A 25,828-nucleotide genomic window follows, 5' to 3' on the forward strand; every position below is an offset into this window, starting at 1 on the left:
GAGTACAAGCGTATCAAATGTGGAGAAGGACATGGAATTACCTATTCGGGTTGAGCACACTCAAAGACTAATCAGGCATTTCTGTATTGCTATAAAGGACTTCTTTTTTTTTAAAGTCTTTTTATTTTTAGTTCCTTACAATACTTTTAAAGGACTAAGTATAATAGGTGGCTAAATTAAACTTCAATGCAAAGTGAGGTAAACCTAAATTTCTTCTTGTCCTTTGTCGGTAATTTAAGAAAATAACAAAAACCATGGCTTCCATGATAGCAAAAATATTTATTATAAAATTTACCACACTTTTCTACACATAGCCTAAGTACAAAAGCACAATTTCACATCACTAGTTTACAAGGGTTCTTCCCTGGGTTGTACAATGCCAGCCCGGGAGATGGGTAATCTATGGGGCTCTAGCTACACACTCTGTTCTCTAGTGTTTTAAAAATAGTTCACAATGTTTGCATGAAATACCTAGTAAACAGCTTTAAATCTTTGGTAAATGCAAGTATTTATATGCAAAAAATGTTTCAGTTCAGATTCAGTAAAAAATGAAAAGTCAAATGACCTATTACAAATAGCTTTATGTAATAAATAAACATGTAACCCAGCATCCCAAGATCATGAAAATCACTGAGGATAAAATCCAAAATCCACAGCAAATAATCTTAGGCTTCCATTGTTACTAACACAATCACAACTCCAAGCCATCACAAAATTAAACAAAAATGCTAAATTCAACATATAGACAGTACCAATTATTTCACAGTGCAGAAATCCTACTTAATTTCTAGATTCTCATTTAAACATGTAGTTGACACAGGTAAGCTTATTGTAGCATCTGGTATCTTATTAAAGCAGTAAGAGGCATTTCAAGAAGTCATATTGGATTTTAATTTTTTTGTCATACTGGTTTTGAGAACCACCAATTCATCCTCTTGCTGATAATTTATACAGGAGAACATGGGTCATTTATTGAAATTAATTTGTGTGAAAATTGGCAAAATGCCTGCCTACGGCTTTCTTCCCTTACTGTCTTTCTTCCTTCCCATTTTCCTCCTGAGTACCCTTCGAAACTGACCTGTCAGTCTGTGTATTATATGCCCGCAATCCCCCCTAAATCCCATAGGCATTATCACTTGCCTTCGATAGCTCTCAATTTCAGTGACTCACAAGTGAATGCATCCTGGCAAGAGAACTCTAACTTCTGGGATGTTTGTTAAAAATACTTCAAGAACTATTTAATTCCTAATGTTCTTGAGACATTTGACTATTAGAGTTTTTTTTTTTACAGGTATGTTGATGGAGTGGACAGGGAATAGTTAGACATAGAAAATACCTCTGTGCAAACCTAGAAAATAGATTTCTTTGGATTATTACCAATGCAAGGGAGAGAACTACCCTTTCTGAGGAGTTGTGTTGTGAATACATGACTCCTTTACCTAACCATGGTTTTACCAACCTGCTGTTTCATTTGAGTGTGTGTGTGTGTGTGTGCACTCTCGCTGTCTGTCTGTCTATCGTTCACCCTCCAGAGAAAGAGAGAGAGGGATAGAGATGTGGTTGGTATCACTTTGACAATTCTTTTTCACGAACATCCAGTATCCGGAATCGAGTATATATTGAAAAACTCATCCAAGAGTAGGCCTCTGTCAATAAATGTTCACTTTGTAGTGTGAATACAAAAAGCAGCATAAGAAAGGAAGTGCATTTATCAGAAGAGGCTTCCTTCTGAGTTTTTACATATGCCTGGTGACTCTGAATGAGATATTTACATTCTTTCTTACTAGCTCAAAGGTGAATGTTGTTCCAGTCTCCAGCTTCTTCTCCCTAGAGCACAGAGAGGTACAGGGAATGTACCCTCACGTGCATTTCTAAGCACATATTATAAACTCAGCCTAAATCCTCTGAATGGCAGGAAAATACTGAAACATTGATAAGTGACTTCCAATGAACAGCAGTATCTTATGACATCAATAGAGGTCCAACAAGCTCAGCGTATTAAAGCTGGGGACCTATGTCTTCACTGGGGCCCCTTTCCTGGTCTTCAGTGAGAGAAAGGAGCCTGAGGGCCAGGTCTTCTGCAGGACTTACTGAAACTCATGAGTGATCCTAAGTGAAATGAAACGAACGGAGGCCTCCTGTGGCTGTGCACCGTGCTGTCCGCTGTCACCGAAACAAGCCTCCGTCCCCCGTAACCAGTGTTCTGATCAAGGCGTTTCGGTCACTGTTGTTTGCTTTGGAGGAAACACGGGATTACATGGGAACATGCAGGACACGGCACCGGTGGACAATCGTTTTGATCCCTTCAGATGTGCAGGTGTCTTTCTTTACGCGGCTGCTTTGGCCTTCCCTAGGCTCTTTGGTTCCTTACTAGGGACACACCAGTCATCAGCCTCTGAGCTCATCTGGTAATGCTTAAAGGCTGACTTGTTAAAAACAGGGAGCTTTTCTATCGACTCCGAAGATAATGCCTGAAAGAGAGGAGAGGGGGAAAAAAGTCAGATGAAAGAAATTATTCATGCCATAAGTTGCACTTGATGTGATAAAAAATATTTTCTTTTTCAACTACATTCTTTCAATTGATTTAGCAACATAGTAAAAGAACTCACCATGTGCTAGGTGCTATATAAAACAAAATTGAAAAATAAATATGAATATCACCTTATAGCAGTTGAAGTCATAAATATCAAAATACAAATGGTGTAGCTTATAAGGTTTAACATCACCCTATAGGACAGGGTAGAACTACCCCTGTAGGTTTCTGAGATTGTAACTCTCTATGGGAGTAGAAAGTCTGCCTTTCTCTTGTGGAATGGCTAATAGTTTTGAACTGCCTAACTTTGTGGTTTGTAGCCAAATTTGTAACTACTAGGGCCCCTGTTTAGTTGTTGTTTTAATATAGCATCCAAAGTATGACTACCCAAATACAAATGATATTGTTGATAGAGTTTACACACCGCCTTGTTCAGCTGTCGTGAATAGGAGAGAGTTGGACAGCAAAGCCATTCTTCCTCGGCAAAACCTCTGTGTCTGTGATAAAGGGAGAAGCCTATCTGAATACTATTAAGCTGTAATCAAAGCTCTTTTCCCAAAAGTTTGATGATTTTTCTTATTTCAGAAATCAAGGCATTAACCAAATGAGATGGTCAAAAGCTATTTGGCAAATAATGCCAATGTACAAGATGGGAATTTGGAAGCTCAATGTTTTGGTAGCTAATATTTGCAAATGTATTTATAGTGGAAATAGTTGGCAAACGATTAACAGAATGAGGACAGTGACCTTAACAAATAAATTGATGCTGTAGCAGAATTAGACAAAAACATGTGGCAACTTTTAAAGTGTCGACAGGAAATGCCTGGCATCCCACTGACAGATGGGGAGTGATCAGCTTTCCTTTCTCTGTTTGCCTAAGAGGATCTGCTTCAGGTCTCAAGTATCTTCATCTCTGTTGTTTTCTAGATGGGAACATCATTAGCATATATCCCCACATGTGCAAATCACATGGAAGTGCAGCTATTCTTACAGATGCCCCAAAGGGTTCCTTTTAAAAGTTCACACAGGGATGGTCTCCCTATGCAACTTTGGTAGGCAGCCTTTTGAGAGACAGCATTTCTTCACCTGAGGCAGGTAGCCTGTTCCAGCTCCCCCGCTGGTAAGCAGCATAACTATATTAAATAGCATCTCTACCCCTATCCAAACAAAGTGGAATGACTTGTGGTCCTTATTTTCACTAACGCGGTGTGGAGAATTCACTATGAACCACAGAACTGAGAGTTGTAAAGGATGCAATCTTTATAGAAATCACATTTTACTGTGAGATTCAAAGGATACCTTTAAGTAGATGATAGCATCTGTCCCATACCCTGACAAAGAGTAGACGTTCAGATCTCCTTGAAAATACTTGGCATAAAGACGAGAAATTGGCAAGCCGTAACCAAAGCCAGCCTAGGAAGTAGAAGAAGATTGGTAAACAGATGTCCGTGATCATTGGAATACCACAAGTAGTAAAGATTCATTACCCTCACTGACCACTAGATGGACCTCTATGCTTCCCGCCGGGAGCCTCTTGGAGATCTGGTTCACTATTTTCAGTTCGTTTTAGCATTCTTTTGCACGCATCCCACATCTAACTGAATGAAATCAATTAAATTGCTCAACTATTTCCTTGCAATCCCTTGTAAGCCTTATGTGAGTAGAATAAATTAAGCTATCGAATGGGGCTTACCAAAGGAGCATTCCGGGAATTATCCATCACCGGGGTCGGGGCGGTGGAGTACATGTAACTAAACAGGCGGTCCGTGACTCTCAGAGGAACACCACCTCCTCTGTCTGAAATCTTCCACAGAGAAAGGAGGTAACAGAGATATATGTGAAAAACCACATGCATTCGTGTACGTCGCAATACCTTTCCTTCATTTAAAAGTCATTTGGTGGATGTGACTTTGACCTGCTACCCAAAGCAGAGATCTTTATTACTATTGACCTTTGAAAAAGTACCTCCAGAGAGACCCAGGAGAGAGGCAGACTGTTTACCTTAATTGTAAGGTCTTCTTTCCCCAAAACCACCATCACCTCAACTGGTGTAAGGGCAGGCAAATGCTCCTGGGTTTCAACCGTTGCCCTCATTGCATTCTATGGAAGACAAGCCCGTTAGGAACTCAATGAGAGAAAAATGAGCGGCAATGAATAATTTCTCCTTTTATGCTAAAAGTAAGAGTCGTACAAAGAGTATGTTAAAGTTCCCTTTTCCAAAAATTAGGAGGAGAGCAGCTTTATAAATAGCCATTTATGAATGTGTCTTGTGGGATGTGTAATGAAAAGTCCTCATTTACCATTTAATTTTGCTCCTGGGAGTAATAGCTAATGGAAAGCCAATTCTGCTAGCTGTCAAATTCTTATTTGTAAGTTTAATTTAAATGAAAAAATTGGTTTCTATAGTGCGTTTCCTTAGCTCTCCCTTTTCTGCCTTTTCATTGCTTTTTAGATCCAATCATAACAAATGCACAGTGAATCATTGAATTAATTTGTTAGCTTTTGTACAATTTGCTGGGAAAAGGCTGTTACTATTTAAAATAATAGTAAATATTTATAAATTAAATTTTAATTTGCATTTGATTATAATCTGACAAAATAACTTTGAGTTGCACTATTTAAATGAAAATAAACCAAGAAACTATCTCAAAAGAAACTATAACAAGTTTTTAGCCAACTGGATGCATCTCATACAAATAAAGCCTTTGACAGGTTATCTGCTTTTTGTTTCTACATGTTTTCAAGTCCTTAGCTGAAGCAAAATAAAATACTGCAGGTGTTTGTAGTACAAGCAATACTTCACTGCACCAATATTAGAACAAGTTAGGAAACAGTAAGCTCTGGAAAGAATTTATCAGATGTAGAGGCAAATATCACTGCCTTTAGACTTATTTGTCTCCAGTCCAGAGGACTCTTGGGAAGCGTGGCAAAGCTTCACTTCATTTTTTACTTTTGGGTAAAAACTCCAGATTTTTGTTTGGTCTAGGACTTAGCAGAGGATTTGATTCTAGCACCTGAATATCCTAGGCCAGTAGCCTTAGCATCACTTGAGAGCTTGTTCACCACCTCGCTGCCGTTGAGTTGATTCAACTCATAGAGAATAGAGACCCCATAAAACAGAGAACTGCCCCTGTGGGGTTCTGAGACTGTAAATCTTTACTGGAGTAGAAACCCTTGTCTCAGAAATAGGGCATATCAGCCATCTCCCCCAACCACCAGGCATAATGAAGCTGTATCTCCATTTTAACAAAATCCCCAAGTGAGTCCTATGCACATTAAAGTAGCTCCCTGAAGGAGTTGGCTGCCCTCTGACTATATATTTGAGACCGTGTCGTGCACAGTAATTCTGGCCCTAAGTCTCTGGGTTTGGCGCTGAACCAGACTAAGGGGGTGGAGGTACAAAGCCTCATTCACTGAAGTATTCATCCCGTGATGTTCATGAATGAGTGCATGCATGACCAAGGCTTCGGTGGACACCTGGTGAAAGAATGGGAACATTTTCTCAGCTCTAAAGGATTGAGATGCTATGAATTCACAAATACAGGCTGATGCTCCAGTGAACTGCAAGCACCTTTTGAAACACTAAACATGGCTTCTTTGTCTTAAGAGAATGAAGAAGGGAGTGTGGCTCCTAGTTAGAAGGGAAGGATGAATGAAATAAAATAAAACCAGTGAGCTTGTTTTTCAAGACAAAATTGCAATTATTGTGCGGTCTCTTACCTTGAATAGTTCAAAGAGAATATGATGAAGGTGAGAAGGAACATACACAATGTGAATTGGTTGGCCAGGAGATTTTCCTAGAAAAATGAAACTCATTTAGAAGTAGGAAACAAATATTTTGTTAAAATAAATCTCTCCTATGTATATACATATACATCTATACTGTATATCTTTGAGTATAAGCCAACCCAAATATCAGCCTAGGTACCTAATTTTGCCACAAAAACTGCATTAAAAAATGTGTTGAAAAACCTGGCTTATACATGAGTATATACGATATTACGATATATGTATATATATCTCAGGGAAGGATGAGTGAAATAAAAATAAAACCAGTGAGCTTTTTTGAGGCTGGATTAAGATATATATATATATATATATATATATATATATATATATATATATATAGAGAGAGAGAGAGAGAGAGAGAGAGAGAGAGAGAGAGAGAGAGAGAGATACTTTAAATGCAAACAATGCTGGAATATTTCCCATTATCCCTAACCTAAAACTCCACCCTGAAGCTTTCTCAATTAAATAAACACTAAAGATGATGGGTTATGTTCAAAATGCTATTACAGTCGCTACCTCTTTCTCTATGACGGATATTTGCATTTCTCTGCAAATGTATAAGGTAAAATGAATTATGAAACAATAGTACTATAAACTAGATTATATTGGTTGTTCCTATTTACAATGCTTTTGTAGTAGAGAATTCCAAAGTTAATCTTACATGCATTTCAAAAGAATAAAAAAGTGTTTTTAGTTTAAAATTTAAATTAATGTTAGCTATAAATGTTATATTATCAAAACCAATAACACAATGGGTTATATTTAATAATTATACCAACCAAACATTAAATGCTCTAAACTAAATATGCTTACTTTTCACCAAGAGGCTTAACAAAACAGATACAAAGGTCTCACAATGCTGCTTGTCTTCTTCAGTGTGCCAGGCCTTGGCAATGTTTGAATGGGCAAACATAAGGCCTGGCCTACAATTCCCTCTTTCTTTTATCTAACAGTTCAGGCAGTTTATCTACAAGTATTATGCAACAGCTCTATTTGTGGTTAGAAATATTTTTCAACCTCTCCTTGTACTTTCGCTTTTAGTTCAGCCTGCAGTTATTATTTGTCTTCCCGCAATCTAAGAGTCAGGCCACTCTCTCAGTATCAAAGACCTGATTTTAATTCTGACCACTAAGAACCATTATTCTTCTATACATTAATTGGGAAAGATGTTTACTTTGAATTAAAAGGAGAAGGTTATTCTGATTTAACTATATTAGGCAGTCTTCTGGAATACAATGGAATGGGATAAAAATAAGGCCTTGAATTCAGCATGGGATCAACTTAGGAAGACGTTTGTCTTTTCAGATAACCTAAAGTTGATGCTTTTGACGTTTGTTCCGCTACCGAAACAGCGGCCACACTCACACTACCGGGGAGAGGCTTTTATTCATTCCAGGTCAATGGGATCTTCTTTCCCCTCAGTGATGGTCCCCATTCTTGGGGTCCTCGTTTTTTCGAAATCTGTAGGCACCTTGAATTAGTAAGCAATCTTTCTTTGATCTAAAGATAATCAAAACCTCAAAACCTCGTGGATACTATAAATCTCAAATTAGTTGTTTAAATCATCCTGCTTTTTGAATTATCATTAGCAAGTGAATATGCGCAATTGGAGCTTCCTAGTGGACCAGATGGAAAAGAAGCCTGGCTTTGAAAGTTTAACAAGCGTGTGTAAATTAAAAAGTCAGGGGTCGGGGAAGGAACACTACAGTTGCTTGACATCAGTAAAAAAAAACAAAACCCAAACCAAAAAATCCTACCAGGCTAATATTGAATTTTGCCTGGATTAAGGTAAACTTTATTTATAACTTACCATTCAATTGTGAGAGCTTTAACTCTGGAGATGTTAAGTAGTATTGATCACAGAGCATCCTGGAACACTCATAGGCATCTAGGAGAGAAATTTAATCATTACAATAAAATGAATTTGTGCCAAGTAACATTCTCAAGTGATTCTCAGTGTGCTATAGTTCACTTAAGGAAAAATAGTCACTACTTTAGAGAAAGAAAAATATCCCTTTATGCTATTTTACTTACTTGAAGAAAAATTTAAGGCAATATCTGAAAGCAACAGGAATATATGCACTTCAGAGATTAAATGCACACGACAAGAAAATGGCATGTGGACAGCTAGTGCTCAATTTTTAGAACATCATAATTCCATGTCTAAATGCCTGACTCTCAAGCGCAAAGAATTTTGATGACAGGATTTACAAATATAAATTCCTAGAGTCACCACAATGAAGGATATGTCTGTGGTATATTACACATTTTTAATGAAGGAAATGCAAACATTTCAACCCTACCTTGGATCACTGCAACCACATCACAGTTCGGATCAATGCTTCCAATGTGGCTGGGATTTCCTGACTGTGAACCATTAAATATAAGAACTGTTAAAAAACAAAAAGTCCAAAGATTAGCATAGTAGCTATTAGAACTCCCAAGAGAAAGAATGATACCCATCAATTTGTGAAATATCTGGTTACAGGTTGGTTTATTTTTACGCCCATTTCTTTGTCAGATGAGCACGATAAGTTAACGTACTGTGTTGGTTCATCAGCATCCGAGTAGAAATACGGTTCATGTAAAATCGATCCAAGAAATACTGAAGATTTTGATTGGCGACTATGTCAACAGTAGAGACATCTTTATAGTCTATGACTCCCTGTGCCATTGTAGGCACGACATCATGGTGTCTATTTCGAACTTTGATGAGTGTATCTATAAAACTAAGCCATAACATTTATAGTTAGTGAAAGCTCAAATAAGCCTTATTCAACGATCTTACTGTATTACTTCAAAGAAGAGTAAAATTCTTTTTTAACAGCTGTCCAAACAAATCAAATAATAAAACATTAGGGTTTTTACTAGTTTTTTACTATAGATTATTTTACCATGGTAGGCAGTTTCAGACACACATTTTTTTTTAATTCTCCCTTGCTTCCAGTTGATGTGCATACATTATCTAGTTCTGTAATGGAAACATTCATCATTATAAGTGTTCATTAAAATGTTAGCAAGAGTTCTCCTTAAAAAATAAATTTAATATTGAAATGAATCCTAAAATACTATCCTGGGGAAAAACATTTTTATTTTCTTGTCATATTTTAAAAAGATGCCGATGTAGATAATTAGAAATTTTGAAAGAGAATGTTTAGTCTTCAGTGACACTGAAATCTATTACTATTGTATCCTAGTAAATCCTCTCACAAATTTAATCATAGCTATCTTTATAGTAAAAAATGATTTGCTTTTTTACCATACAAAAGTAAGTCATCTATACATGTTCCTTTTCTTATACCTCCACCACTTCTAAACTACGAGTAAGCCAAAACTTGTTGTCTTGAAGAGGGGGTACTTTGTTTTTCAAAGTTTAAACTTCTTTAATTGAGTTTGAGATCTTGGGAATATGATGGTAAATCATCAAAGTTTGAAACATGTATTCCAAGCTTGCTTACTCAGACAGTGCTTTCTGGTCCTCTGGACTTTTCTCCTGGAACTGCACCAAGTCCAGCAGGCTCTGGATATACCTGCAAAGCGACAAGTGTGTTTTCAACTGTAACATCGAAGACCCAGGTACGAGAGGCGGAAAGTAAACTGCCCCTTTCAAATACTTTGAAAAGAGTAAGTACACTTTATGTTCAACATCAAAACTTTTCTCCCAGCACAATTTGGAAAGCAGAATGCCAAAAATAAGAGTGCTATAACTTTTAACCCTCAATTTTCAACTTTAGGTTTCTTTATTTCTGTTCTCTGATATTATTGTTTGGCAAATATTTTGGGATTCTTATGGGAAAAAATTAGAAATAAATTTTTTTCAAAGACCTTTTTGGTTGTTCTTACCGTATTCATTTATAGCAGAATAGAAGTCTTGAAAATAGCAATAAATACTACCAATTAGATCAGAGTTTCTCCTAGCGGTTGTTTTAAGAGTGCATAATACATACACTTTTTGAGCCAATGAACAAAAGCTATGCAATCAATAGAGAGAGAGAGAGAGTGTGTGTGTGTGTGTGTGTCGGGGGTGGGTAGGAGGTGGTCTGTGTGTGTGTCATGGGCGATGCTATAGTATGTATTTTTATAGTGACTCTTTTCCCCCAAATCTGCTTTTTTGGATTTATTTACCCTCTCTTAATCTCAGTATTATTGTTGATAAAATGAGATGATACTAGCTGACATCGACTAAGACCTGGGTATGCGCCAGGTACTGTTCTAAGTGCTCTTTTGATGAATTACCTCATTTGTTTACAAAACCGTCCACTTGAGGCATATATTTTATGCTCGATAGCAGATGGGGACTGAGACACAGAGTACTGCGGATCATTGCAGAAGGTCCAATAACTAGGGGAAGGGTCCTGTCAGAGTTTGAACCCAGAGTCCACTCTGTGGATCCCTTCAGCTGTAACACAGATTTAAAAGACAAAAGAAAAATAATTGCCCTCAAGTCTGTTCTGACTCACAGCAAGTGATGGTGGAGCGCAGAGCAGGGCTGCACCACAGGGTTTCCTAGGCTGTACATCTTCCTGGAAACTGACATCACATCTTGCTCTCAAGGAGCATCCTGTTCATTTGAGCCCAGAACTTTGTGATCCCTAGCCCAACATGTAACCCGCTGCACTGCCAATGTTCCTGAATAAAAATGAAGTCATCGTGCCCATTTGGGGCATACAGTTACTTCAGCAATATCAAACCTCATTTGTTATTTATAATGCAAAATTTAAATGTCAGATGGCTTATATATATTGTATTCTGGAAGTAGAATAATGTTGTAAAAGTATCTAATTTTTTAAAGATAAAATGTCTGTTTATAGCTTTGTAACTGTCCTTAAGACAACTGACCCTAAATTAATAAGAAAAATCTTTATATTTTTCAAAATTATTTACTCTTTGGATCACCTGCCTTCCAATTATGAAGGTAATATAAGAAGTTACATCAGGTAACTGTCTTACAACTAGAGACTGTTGAAGAATGATTTGATACCTACCAGCTTTTAACCAATTGCACTGAAGAGGTATTTATTAATTGATCAGGGAGAATGTCGATTTCCTTCAGAATGTTGGCTAGCCTCACAGGTAATTCTTGCCGCAAAAATGCAAAAGACGTTTTTTCACATGCATTTTCTGAACCTGTAATAAATGATATTGATTTACTTTTCAGATAAAAATTACGGCTGGCGTGGGGCGAGAATGGTGATGTTTCTAGACTAAGGATGTATAGTATCACCTTTAAACCTGAAAACTTTCTGTATAAGATTACCAAAGCCTGTGGCCCCTCAGTGATGTAAATACATGGAAAATGATCACGATAGAGAGCCAAAGAAATCTGTTAGGATGCATCCTGAAGGATAAAATCTCACTCCATTGAAGGTGACTTAATCGATTATATCTATATATAATGTGTGTATCTTCTCTAAGAAGTACTGTGCCAAAAACTCACTGCCATCGAGTCAATTCTGAATCAATTCTGACTCGTAGTGAGCCCTGTAGGGCAGGGTAGAACTGCTGCTATGAGTTTTGGAGACTGTAACTAACCGGAGTTGAAAGCCTTGTCCTTCTCCAGTGGAGCAGCTGGTGGTTTTGAACTTCTGACCTTGTGGTTAGCAGCCCAACGTCAGCCCAACGTGTAACCATTGAGCCACCAGGGTTCACTGTGCCGATTCTGAAGAGAATACATTGACTAGTGTGGTTTTTTAGTGATGACCGAGAGCAAAAACTAACTCGACTGGAAGCTGTGGACAGAATGAAGAAGAAGATGCGCCAAGCACCATCCAGCCTCAGAGGGCGACAGGTGGCCTTTGTCCATGCGAACAGAACACGGTGGTGGAAGGAAGCCAAGTTTAGGAAACAGGTAAGTGAGCTGCTGTCCAGGCTCAGGGCCTCAATTGCAAAACGGACATCCCTTACAGTAAGTAGTAGCAGAGCGCGCACCCGCAGCCCTTCCAAGCCCACCCTCCCTCCCGGGTCTCGGCCCCGCTCACCGAAGTCCAGCAGCTGCTTCATGGACAGCGGCGACGGGCTGTAGCGCGAGAAATGCTCCACCTCGCGGGGGACCACGCGGCCGCTGCTCAGCGAGCCGGCGCTGCGCACCACGAAGCGGGCCGCCTTCATCCTGACCCGAGGCCGTGCGGGTGCAAACCCGAGAGGGGAAAAGGCAGGTGCACTACCGGCTCCTACCGGCCCTGGCGGGAGTCCGAGAGGGCAGTGGTGCCCGGGGCGGAGAGCAAGAGCGGACCGTGCGTGGAGACCCAAGGTCGCCTTTTGCCACACCAGCCAGCTGCGCTGCTTTTAAGTGTCTCCCCGCACTCTCCCCCCACTCCTACGGGGAGGAGTCACTGGGACTGGGAAACCCATCCTAAACTTGGGGTTGGGCCAATCAGCTGAGAAAAGGAACTTTGGGCCCCGCCCTGGTCACAGCCCTGGAGGAGAGGAGTGGCCTGGCACCGCAGTCTCGGGAGGGTAGGGCTGGCGGAGCTCCGTGGGCCAAGGGCGCAGAGCGAGCGCGCATCTGGAGGGACGTCCGCTCCGGATCCGAGCTCTGGGACAGGCGCCCGGGCGCGTGGGTCGGGGCCCGCCCAGACTCGTCCTTGTTTACAAGTCTGAGACTCTCTCAATGTCACGCATTCCGGATCAGAAATGACTTCCAAGAATCTGGACTCGCCGCGCTCATTGGTGTGTGCGCAAAGCGGGGCTTTTACAGTAACCAATTGGCGACCTGCAAAAGTATGCGCTTCTTTGCCTTTGGCGTTCTTAGTGTCCTGCTGGCGACCTTCCAGGAATGAACAGCACACAGCGGGAACAGCAAGTTCCAGGAGCTGAGACTTGCTGCGCTGCCCAAATAATGTGCTTTTTCACGTGGAGCTAAAAAACCACACAATGTACCCAAGGACAAAGTTCAAAGGGGTTAAGAAAGGATGGGTGGAAAAAGGAAAAGGGAGGAAGTGGGATACGTGACTGAGGGGACAGCAATGGATGAGTTGTAGTAAGTGTGTACAGACTGTCCAATGTAAACCTGATGGTCGCTCGGCTCTGTTAACCTTCATCCAATTCAAAGTAAAACAACTCTCTCTCTCTTTCTCTCTCAAAAGGGAATCAAGTCCGTTTGATTCAGTTTTCTCCCAGCTGAGGATTTGTTCCTTGTGTTCCTTTGTATGAAAACCTTCCATCGAAATACTACCAAGGACATTCATTCCATCCTCAAATGTCCGGGACACAGATCTACTCCAAGAGAACTTCTCTGATCCTCTTTTTTTTAAAAACCACTTTATTGGGGGCGCATACAACACTTGTCACCATCCATCCATCCATCCATCCATCCATCCATCCATCCATCCATCCATCCATCCATCGTGTCAAGCACATTTGTACACATAATTCTCAAAGCATTTGCTTTCTACTTAAGCCCTTGATATTAGCTCATTTTTCCCCTACTTCCCCGCTCCCCCTCCCTCATGAACTCATGATAATTTATAAATTATTATTGTTTTGTCATATCTTACACTGTCTGCCATCTCCCTTCACTCACTTTTCAGATGTCCATCCCCCACAGAGGAGTTATATGTAGATCCTTGTAACCGGTTCCCCCTTTCTACCCTCTCTCACCCTTCCTTCAAACATGGGCTTTGTATAGCTCATAGCATTTATTGATGGTCTACCTTTTCCCTCCTTGCACCTCCTCTAAAGATCCCTGGGTGGCGCTGTCGGGTAAGCGTTGGACTGCTGACCTTAAGGCCAGAGGAATGTAATCTGGCGATGGGCTGGCAACTGCTTCGGGAACACCTCTGAGACTTCTTCGTTAATTCCGGGTCTGCTTGTTCAGTTGTTGTTCATTATTTCTTAAATCAACACAGTCGTTTTTAAATTGTCTGGAGGGAATTCAGAGTAAACCTGAATTTTTAAACATTGCCTCTCTGAGTACTTCACCCCGCAGGGTTTTCAATGGCTGTGATCTTTCCGCAGATGAGCTGAGTGGAGAGCTTTCTTCCTAGGTGCATCCGAGTGGATTCAAACTTCCAGTTCCTTAGCCCTTTGTGACAAAGATTGTCATAAAAGTCCCCTGCTAAAATGTTTCCCTTCCTTAGCGCGCGCGCGCACACACACACACACACTCCAACAAGATTGGGAATAAGGCACAATGGGGCATCTAGGAATTAGACAGTTGGTTTCCAGTACAATCAAGTGGGAGCCAATGTTGCAGTAAAATGGTAACTTGCTGTAAGAGATCCCTTTTGGACTCCTGTCTCCGCATTTGTAAGCTGAACTGGGAACTCTAGGAAGTGTGACCAATCCTAGGTTGTATTGTTGTTCTTTGCCTTCTGGGTAATCCTAATCAGTCACAAGACTGATGATTCACAAATTCTACTTCCAGTGCAAATTTTCCCTTCAGAACTAGATTCCTATGTTTGACCACCTTTTTGACTTCACTACTTGGATGGCTAGTAAGCACCTCTCAAATCCAGCCCCTTTACTGGGGAATTAATCCAGTGCTGGAAAGACCGTCTGCCAAGCCTGTGGTGTGCATAGAAGTACCGTATTCACTCCACAGCTAGTTTCTCCCTGGGAGTCTGGTGTGGGTCCCGAAGTGCCAAGGAAGCAAAGGTGCAGTCATCTGAGATCAGTCACAGAAATCCTGGTAGAGCACAGTTCCACTCTGATGCACAAGGGGGTTACCATGGCTTGCACTCAACTTGACAGCAACTGTTTTTATTTGGGGCCTGTAGATCATTCAGGGCTTATGACTTATCTTGAAATATTTGCCCAGACTTATGAGAAACAGCCCCAGATAGACATTCAACATCCATATCCTTAAACAGCCCAAGCGGTCTTGAGTTCTTAGAGACCTTGAGGGATGCAGAACAAAATTAAGAGTTTATTCAAGCTAAAACAATTGTGGGAATATGGGGCCATTTACAAAGTGCATGGAATCCGTTATGTTAACTACTCATATTTGCTTGCCCAACTGTGTTTTGGGCATCTGAAATAGGCAAGGGAATGTATTGAAATTATATTATCCTCTTTTATATGCAGAGGAAAGACATTGGCAATTATGTGCTGCGGGCAGATCTTATACAGGAAAACCCTACTGAGTGCCAGGCTGGGCTTATCCAGCACAACTAACTGTTGAAGGATGACTAATCAGAAGTCCTGTGATATTCAAAGAGATGACTAAGGGCTCAATGTGGTCTGAGGTCACCAACCTGCTGTCTCCATGTCATCCTATCCAGTAATATTTACTAGGTGACTATCCCAGCACATTGCATTCTTTAAGGTCAGTTCTCTCTATTGGGAGCTTGTTATAATTGGCAACAGTTTGGTAACTGGCTGGAATGGTCAGGTCAAATTGTTTACCTAGTTGGCCAATTTTGTCTGTATTGCCATGATTAGAGAGTGACCTGCAAAGAGAATCCATTCTCAGGCTGACCACAGATGTTGGAGGCAATCCAGTTAGGTCAGAGGTGAAGCAAGAAAAATTCTTTGGGGCCAATGAGAATGGGCCAACCTGTGCCCGTATTTGAGTCTGGCAAATCAGGAGCGGTCGATGAAATGATGTGGTGCCAATGGAGGTGCAGTCTAACCCTCCGCCCGGTAGCTTGCACCCTTGCCAGAGGCATGTGATGCCTGCCCTTTCCCAGGGCTCTTTCACTTCACAGTAGATGGATTCATAACAGTCTAATAGCATAAACTTGCGGGTTAAAGCTTTAAAAATAACAAGTCACAACTTTTGCCAGACAGCGAGGGTTTGATCATTTTACAAAAAACAAGACCACCAGAAAGATTCAAGTTATACCATTGTTCCATGTCTAGGAATATATTGCCAGGAACTAGTTAAAAATGCACACAGCAAGAACTCCCAAAGCCATGGCGGCGACACTAACAGCCTCCCCTCCAGAGTATTTAAAGTTGAAACCCAGCAGCAGCCTTGGAGAGAATAGTAACAAAATAAGTCACAGACAGATGGTTTTTGTAGAAATGGCTATTTCCACAGGGAGCAAAGTATTCAAGATGTATTCCCCCAGGGAGGTTATACGTTTGTTTTACGATAGCTATTCAAAAGAATATAGACAATGAGCATGTACTTCAAATTAGGTTAAGGGCTACAAAGAAAAGGAATATGATGACTACAACTGGCTGGAACTATTTAAATTTTGTGGGCAGGGACTGACTGAGAAAATGACAAATGAATTGGGACAAAATAATGCACATGTCCATCCACAGATTAAAGGAGAAATCAAATTCGGTATTCCACATAGCCGAATACTGTTCAATCACAAAGAGAAGTAAAATTTTGAAGCGCTGTGACATGAATGAACTTTGAAAGTTATTCTGATGAAGTCTGATTAATAAGCCAGACACAAGAGGTCAAATATTGACTGGTCCTCTTATATGAAGTACGTAAAATAAACAAATGCATAAAGACGGAAAGTTGACGAGTTACTAAGAGTGGGAGGTGAGGTGGTGGCGAAGATGGGGAGTTAGTGCTTCATGGGGACAGAGTTTCTCTTTGGAGTAATGAAAAGCTTTGAAAGTAAATATTAATGACTATCATAAATCATTGTGCATATAAATAAAGGACCTAAATTGATTTGCATATGTTTTAATTCAAATAATTAAAATGGAAAAGTTTAGGTTATATCAGAATGAAATATTTTAGAAAAAAATGTAGTAGCCTTCACTGAAATATGAGAAGAAGATACAGCTGGAGGTATTTTTATGTATAAAGTGGGAAAGAAAGTGCTTAATCACTAGTTGGTCCCTGATATTTCTTATAATTGATGTTATTTAGAGTATACTAAAAAACAGGAGCTAGAATCGATACATTGTTGGATGCCCACACATTTGTTCTCAGGATTTTATACCACTAATAGTGGATGATAGAAAAATCACTGCCAATTATATATTTAATTGTTCAAAGTCTTCATATAGTCCTCAGGACAAGGAAGTATAATTGAACGCATTGTAAGAGAGTCCATAAAGGAAGTTGAATCAAGTCTGCATGCTGGTGGTAGTGATAGTCAAAGGGCTGGATCCTTGCCTTAGTCTCATTTCTCTAGATAAGCAAAACCAGTGATTATATATATATATATAAAATGATGAAAGAGAGAGAGAGAGAGATTATCTAGCTATCTGTCTAGCTGTAGAATGATGGTTATTTTAAGAAAATGGCTCCCATAATTATGAACCCCGACAAATCACAAGCGCATTGGTCAGACATCTGTCTGGAAGCCCACCAGCACCATCACCCCTTTATGCTGTGGATTAGCAGGACTCTCTTCCGTGAGAAGGACAGAGTCATCAGTGCATTTCAGACTAAACAAGATCCCATGGAGAAAGCTCATTCTCACAAGTCATGTGTCTCTAGAACAATTCCTGATGTCAAATGTCTTAGATCGAATTCTCCAGAGGAGCAAACCGAGCGAAGCATGCATCTCGTGCCACTCACAGTGACCCACTAGAACAGGGCAGAACTGCCCCTGTGGGTTTCAGAGACTGTACCTGGTATGGGGAGTAGAAAGTCCTGTCTTTCTCCCAAGGAGCTGCTGTTAGTTTCAAAATGCAGACCACAAAATCTATGCCACCAAGCTCTCTTGAAGCATATATAAACGAGTTTAAGTAAAGACGTATTGATTGTAGGGTTCCAGTTCTTATATGCAAAGGTTTTGCAAACAAAACTTGTTTAAATATGTCTCTACAATCGGTTAGGGAGCTGAGGTGGTGTAGTGGTTATGCGTTGGGCTACTATCCACAAGGTCGGCAGTTCAAAATGACCAGCAGCTCTGTGAGAGAAAGGCTGGGCTTTCTACCCCTTCAACAATTACAGTCTTGGAAACCGACAGGCGGTGGTCACTTTGGGTTAGCATTGCCACGTTGGCTGTGAGTTTGTTTTTGGTTGAGGCTTACAATCTGTGGATGACATTAAGCAGCTTCTCTCGGCAGCTCAAGTGTTGCCTCATTTGTTGTTGTTAGGTGTCATCGAGTTGATGCTGGCTCTCAGTGTCCCTGTGTACAACAAAACAAAACAAAACAAACACTCCCTGGTCCTGCTCCTCCCATTGTTATGCCTGAGCCCATTGTTGCAGTCACGGGTCAGTCCATGTCGTGGAGGATCTTCCTCTTTTTTGCTGACCTTCAAGGTGACGCCATTTTTTTAAAGGTCCAATAAAAATGGCTTCCAAGAGTTAAAATCAAGGCAGAGAGGTCAGCTCAAAAGGTCTTAGCCACAGATTTTTGGATTCCAAAGAAGAGATCTTCATAGATTCTCTCAGCAGACATAGAGGAGCCAGAGGGGTAGAACTTTAAAGAAGATAGAAAACTGTAGTGTTAGAGAAAAGACCAGGAACATTTTGCAAAGCAATTTTTTTCCTCCACAATGATGCCCAGCTTATTCTTCAGTGGCAGCCAGGGCTGGCCTACAAGATATTTGTTGGGAAACCTCACTCACCATTCAGCCCTGATTGTCTCCCTTCATGCTGCTTTTTGTTCCCCAAAAGAAAGAACATGGAAAAGCAACACACTCTGAGTCCCTTGATGATGTCAAAATTTCAGTTTTGACATGGTGTGAATCCAGAATCCTTTGGGAAAGAAACTTCTGCCTTCGAGATTGTACAGACTTAGATGGAGAGTATGTTTCATATTTTGATACTTTTGTTTAATAAAGCCTACTATGCTTTTGTAGTATTGTTTTTTCTCATCCTCATTTTTGATTATCAAGTGTTTCCTTCCATTTTGTAGGTTATTGTTTGAATTTTTTTTTGTAAGGCAACTTTTTAGTGTGAACTGGGTGACTCTACAGAGCAGATCAGGTTTCCATCCAGCCATTCATACACATTTTGTTTTACATCACTGATTGCAGTCCCGACGCTCTAGCATCACTTATCCCACTCCTAGTGTCTCCTGTTTTCTTCTTCTTTCTTTTCTACCCATTCTGAACTTTGTCCTTGGTTCATGCTGCCTTTCTGATTACATATATTGTGTACCTAAATACTGAGCCATGGGGTGAGTTCATGTCCAGATTTGAAGAGTAATGAAGGGCCATAGTTTCAAGAGTTCCACCAGACTCTATTCACCCAACGAGACAGATTTTTATTATTATTATTATTTTGAGCTTTGTCCCACATATTTTCTCACCCCTCTGTCTAGGTGATCCCTTTAAGAGCACTTGGTAGTAGTAGTGGGCACAATCGAATTTTTCTGGTCTCAGAGTCAAGAATACTGAAGTTTTCTTGTGCCAATTACCCATTGGATTGTTTTCATGTATTTTCAGTTTTCTACACTCTTCCTCTGAACAGAGAGACCAAGGGCTGCATTTTATATAGTCTTTCACAAGCTTCTAAGATCCCAGTTGCTACACAAGCTTCTTAGACCCCAGTTGCAAATCAAGGTGTTGAATATTGTCTTCGTGGACTATGGTATGTCAATTGACCTTGGTATCCCCCAAGACCTTAATTCAGAGTCTTTAGACCCAGCAACACATTCCCTCAAAGAATTTGATTATTGCTAATTTTTTTATATTTGCCCCTTGTATGCCCCAGTACATTCATGACTTTATTTGTAGCAAAGGCTACGTTTTGTTGTTGTTAGATGCCACTGAATCAATTGCAGCCCATAGCAACCCATGTACAAACGTACAAAATACTACCAGGTCCCGAGCAGTACTCACATGGTTCCTATGTTTCAGCCCATGGTTGCAGCCAGTGTGTCCATCCATCTCTTTGAGGGCCTTCCTCTTTTACACTGGTGCTCCACTTGTCCAAGCATGATGTCCTTCTCCAGGGACTGGTCTCTTCTGACAACATGTCCAAAGTATCTAAGGCGAAGTCTCATTATCCTTGCCTCCAAGGAGCACGTCTTCCAAGACAAATCAGTTTGTCCTTTTGGCAGATCATAATACTTTCAATCTTGTTTGCCAGCACTGCATTTAATTGGGTCAATTCTTCTTCCGTATTCCTTATTCAATGTTCATCTTTCACATGCATATGTGGCAATTTAAAATATCATGACCTGGGTCAAGTGCACCTCAGTCTTCAAAGTAACCTCCCTGCTTTTCAATACTCTAAAAGAGGACTTGTACAGCAGATTTACCTAATGCAAGGGTTAATACTCATCTACAAATACTTTTTGTAAGACCTATATAATTCTCTGATATTGGGGATATACTTCCACTCTCCATCCCACATCTGTTCAGCCTGTGTCTATGCCTGCATCCATTCATAGTTCATCATCATTGCATTATTAAGTATATGACAGAACTTACCTGCTATCTTTAACTCTTATGCTCCTCCTTGTACTTTTCCCTGCCTCATCACTTTTTTGATGACCTCCCTCATGTTGTATATTGCCCTCTTCTTCACCCAAGGAAACATGTGTCTAACCAAATTTACCCTCCTTTCCCGTCTCACCCCTGGACACCATCAAGTAAAATTTCTATTAGTATGAAAGCCTTTCCTTGACTTTTTACAGTAGTATTCTAATATAGTATTTGTCTGTTTATAATTGAATAGTTTCAAGCATTATAATCTTTAGGTTTATCCATGTTATGAGGTACAATGATTAATCATCATTCATGAACATTGTATACTATTCCATTTGTGTGTGTGTGTGTGTGTGTATATATGTATATATATATATATATATACATATATACACATACATATATATACACACATATACCATAGTTTGTTTATCCATTCTTCCATTGATGGGCGTTTAGGCTGTTTCCATCTTTCTGCTATTGTGAATAGTACTGAGATGAACATGGATATGCATGTATCTATTCATAACATGCCTTTCATTTTTCTAGTAGAAGATTTGCTGTTTGTGTGTTTCAGTTATATTTGACAGTGTGTTTATTCCATGTATTAGGATCGAAGTAGATTCCTATTTTCTCATGGGTGTTCTATATAGTTTTAGGTTTACATTTAGTTCTTTATTTCATTTTTATGCAAGTGAAGATCCAGGTTTATCAGCACCATTTGTTATGGGCGGAACCCTGTTGGCATGGTGGACTACTTACCATAAGGTCAGCAGTTTGAAACACCAGCTATGCCATAGAAAAATGAGGCTTTTTATTCTCATAAATGTTTCCAGTCTCCTAAACCACAAGGGAGCTCTGTTCTTCCCTCTTTGGTCATTATGAGGAGGAATTGACTTGACGGTAGTGAATTAGGGTTTGTTTGGTTTTTATTCAGGCACAACTTCAAAATTTGTTTTGTTTTAAAATCAGTTTAAAAAAGGGTCTGAGAAGCTACAGTGATCTAAGCAGCAGCAATTTTGTGCATTCATCCTTTGTAGTTTTTGTTTAAATATGTTTAAATTATTGCACTACTGGCATACCTCATTTGCATAAAATTCATCATACATCTTGTACCCTCAGCATCTTAGGGATAAAAAAAAGTACTCTAGAAGCCAATTTTCATGGAAATCTAACAAAACGTTGTTAAGTGAACTGTGACACGATTATAAATGATATGAAAAAATCACATTAACATTTGTTCGTCAACATAAAGAAATGGTTTTTCTATTGCAAAGTTTTGTAACTATTGAAAGTAAGATCGTCTACCTGCATCTGGTCCTCAGAGTCAAAGCATCATGAACAGGCAAGGAAAAGAGCAGAAAGACAGCTGTGTGCTGAGGCAGACCATCGTGCCAGAAGTGCGGAAGGCAGAGAGGACACGCAACCCCAAGTGCAGAGTGTCACAGGCACAACAAGGCAGCAGTCTCTATTTATCATCACACAGACAAAGTGGAGTTCCCATTACCAGTAGCATTAAATGCACTAAATAAAGCTCCTAAAATTGATCCTACAAGGCTCTGCCTTACATTTTTCCCAGGATGCAACAGTGCAAAAGGTTAAAATGGTTTTCTTATATTATTTTTTTAAAATACAACATGAGGAAGGTGTTAAAACGGCTCAATAGAATAAGTATTCCAGATTTGGGGATTGATGAAGAGAGACATATTCAGAACCTTTCACCAAAATCCCCCCAATTTGGCATGATAAATGGAGAAGGGATTGAAGTTATAAAGGATTGTGTGTTGCCTGGATCCACAATCAATACTCATGGAAGCAGTAGCCAAGAGATTAAAAGACATGTTGCATCAGGTAAATCTGCTGTAGAAGACCTCTTTAGAGTACAGAAAAGCTATGTGGTTCCTTTGAGAGCTAAGGTGCACTTGACCCAAGTCATGGTATTTTCTGTTGCCTCATATGCATGTGAAATTGAACAGTGAAGAAGAAAAACTGAAGAGGAATTGAAGCATTTGAACTGCAGTGCTTGTAAAGAATATTGAAAATATCATGGATTGACAAAAGAACAAACAAACCTGTCTTTTAAGAAGGACAGCCAGAGTGCTCCCTAGAGGCAATGATGGTGAGACGTCATCTTACGAACTTTGGACATGTTTTGAGGGGAGGCCTGTCCCTGGAGAAGGACATCATGCTTGGAAAAATGCTTTGTGTATACTGTGAGTGAATGACATCAGCTTGGCAGATATATCTCTCAGCACCAAATCTCATTGAGCTATCGGGTCCCCTTGGCTGTTGAAGAACCATGAGGCAAGGGTAGCGAGCATTATCCAGGATGATGTTTGGGTTAGTCCAGGTGGACTAGAGAAACAAATTCATGAACACACATATGTGGGATAAGAGAGCGTTTTATATAAAGGGTATTTTGTACATTAGGAAAGCACCCCAGTCCAGTCCAAACCCATAAGTCCGATATTAGTCCTTATGTCCAATGCCAATCTATAAAGTCCCCTTCAGACTCATGAAACACATGCAGTGGTGCTGAATGCAGGATGATCGCAGACCAGTGGGTAGAAAGTCTTTGGATCCAGTGGCATTGTAAGCATCCCAGTGCTGGCAAGGGTCTTCATGTGGCTCCTCCAGTTCCCAGGGCTGCATCAGGGTAGGCCCATGTGTCTTCTCAGGAATGTCTCCCAGGGAGGACACCAAGAGAGACAGTGTCTCCCATTTCCAAAAAGGAAAATCCAGATTTCCCAGAATTCTCAGGAGAAGGCCATGCCCACACAGAGGCCCCATTGGCTATGATCTGATTGACAGACTAGACTCCATATATTCACTCTTAATCCTCAAATTGACAAATGAGTCCTATAACTGTCACTATGCTCCTTAAGCCATTCACCAACTGACCAGGTCTTGGAGCAGCCAGAGTTTGGGGCCTCCGAAGACACACCAAATATTACTGGCACTCAATTTGCCAGTACACTGATTTAAAATCACAAAGAACTCCACCTCATCTCCCACCTGTAGCTCAATGCCATCCTGAACTTCCTTCACATGGAAATAGAGCTTCTTGTTATCTCCTAATCCCTAGCTCATAAAGCCAAACTGATCGTTCACACACTCTGCTATGGCCCATTGCAGGAGGGTAAGGTTGTACATCATAGCCTGTGCGTTTGGGCCCAGGACACACAAGTGGAATGTTACACTCTCCCCTGTCTGCAGGCAATGTCTTTTGTTGGCCATCCCAATTATGCCAAATGGATATACCTCACCTTTCATATCAGCCTCTTCCATGAACTCAAACATGCCTTGGCATTCAATCTATCCGGATCAACACTCCTCAGGCGATGAATGACTTTACCAGAGTAGAGAGTGAAATCAACCTCTTTAGTAATATCATTCACCAAGTGTATTTTCTTCCCTGTTTCTGCACGAATGTTCTTGCCTTTGCTGTTGCGTGAACGATCCTCGACTGTGTCTCCCAATTCCAGGCTTTTGACATCACCAGACAATTCACTGTAATGGATAGCACTGTTTCACGAAATCCAGTATTATCCTTCATGCTGTTTGTGTCAAAAGCCTAGGCCTTGATGAGATTTGGAGCAGTGAATGCAGGTAGTTCTTCGCTTAAAACGAACCACACTTACGATTTTTGGTGTGTTTTTTTTGTTGTTGTTTGGACCTATTATTGTTAGTAAAATATACTACATACAATGTTAAAATATATCTGTAAGTTAATCAGATTTACAAAGACACTGATAATAAAAGTAAATAATAATGGATACTTAAAAAAGAGGAATAAGAATGAAAGCTTGAAAACAAAGAATATAGTAGATTTACCTCAGAGCTGACTCAAGGCAAAGTCATTGGAATGGGACTCCATTGTGAGTTGGGGTCTTCCTGTATAAAATAAATTACATCTAGGTGCCCACTGTCACCTCTTGTAGGAGCAGAGATTCCTGATTATGAAGGTATAGAGGCGAATCAACCTTGGAAGAAGCCTAATAGGATAGGATTTGTGACAACTTCCGCTGAGATAGGCTTTCGACTGGGATGGAGCGCAGAACTGGGACAAGGAACTGGGTCAGCAGCTCTCTGCGCTCATGTTTCCCCAACCCCCTGGGCGTATGGTGAGGCTTGGAGACTTCCTAAGAAACAAACACTTAACTTACATGGTTCCTATCCACTGTCTTCCTTGGAGTGGTATTGAACCACTACCAGCTGAAATGCTGCCTCTTGTTGTGTGGTTTGTCTTTTAATTCTGATCACTGATTATTACCTACATTCCTGAGTTTACTACAATAGTGGACCCCTCCCCCACTTCCCGACCATCCCTTCCCGCCCCTGCACGCTCATCCCTAACTGTGCGTGTGTGACACACACACACACACACACCAAATACAATTCTCTTACTTGGAAAACTAGGTTTTTTCCAATGTCTAGCTTTCGATTGGGTAGCACTAGCTGTGCGTCTGAGATATCCCTTTGGGGTCTTCTGACTAATAAAAGGGCCACAATCACACATCAAATTATCTAGGGAACAAATTCCAGAGGTCTCCTCTTTTTGTGACATATTTGCTTAACTGTGCAGAGGTTGATCAAAACTCTGTGTATACCAACATAGCCCTAAATAGCCAGGTCAAAACCATAGGAAAGCCCAGTCAAAGTATTACTTAATTCTTAGTTTACTCAAACAGTTATTGTGTACTGGATTATTAAGACAAACAAGGCATTTCTTGATTGCATACTTGGCTGTAAAAGGATAGGCATCAAGAGATCAGACTGCAATGTTCCGCTTGTTTGAAAATACTAAGCAAGACTATGTTGTGCAATGACTTACCTCTCCCCCGTCAACTGGTGGCTGGCACTACTAATAATAGATCATAACATCCTTTCCTGTTTAGACTCTGGATTCTTGTCAGCAGAGCCCTTCAAAGAGCTTCTCTCTTCAGAGCTTCTATCCTAGAGGGGTCAGGTCTGCTTGTAAGATGCAGCCCGCCTCTGGTTGCTGGCCTGCAGGTAAAGCAGCCTCCAGGTATAGTGGCATGCAGAAGGCCCCCTGCACCACTCTCCCCTTCCATTGGGCAGAACTGCCCTTAAAAAAGCCTGCCAGCAACAAACAGGAAAATCATTCATTAAAAACACTGCCATATTCCAGGATGCACACCTTCCCGAAACGATTGCTGAAGAAAATGTGAACATAAGCAAAGGTGGTGAAGAAAGCTGATGGTGCCCGGCTATCAAAAGATATAGCGTCCGGGGTCTTA

General features: G+C 40.4%; 1 protein-coding gene across 1 annotated transcript; it reads right to left on the bottom strand.

Moving 5' to 3' along the window:
- Positions 1 to 259: 259 nt before the first annotated feature.
- Positions 260 to 12,576, bottom strand: PDK4 (pyruvate dehydrogenase kinase 4). Its single transcript, XM_004702673.4, has 11 exons — positions 12,301 to 12,576; positions 11,308 to 11,449; positions 9,781 to 9,852; positions 8,867 to 9,051; positions 8,626 to 8,712; positions 8,133 to 8,210; positions 6,254 to 6,330; positions 4,535 to 4,633; positions 4,227 to 4,337; positions 3,833 to 3,946; positions 260 to 2,471 (listed from the first exon to the last, which is right to left on the bottom strand). The coding sequence occupies exons 1-11, from the start codon at positions 12,428 to 12,430 to the stop codon at positions 2,328 to 2,330; spliced, it is 1,239 nt and encodes a 412-aa protein (XP_004702730.1). The 5' UTR covers positions 12,431 to 12,576; the 3' UTR covers positions 260 to 2,327.
- Positions 12,577 to 25,828: the final 13,252 nt, after the last annotated feature.

The sequence above is a fragment of the Echinops telfairi genome, unplaced genomic scaffold (assembly GCF_000313985.2).
Source record: "Echinops telfairi isolate 266 unplaced genomic scaffold, ASM31398v2 ScPeMD7_23;HRSCAF=83, whole genome shotgun sequence".
Lineage (NCBI taxonomy): Eukaryota > Metazoa > Chordata > Mammalia > Afrosoricida > Tenrecidae > Echinops > Echinops telfairi.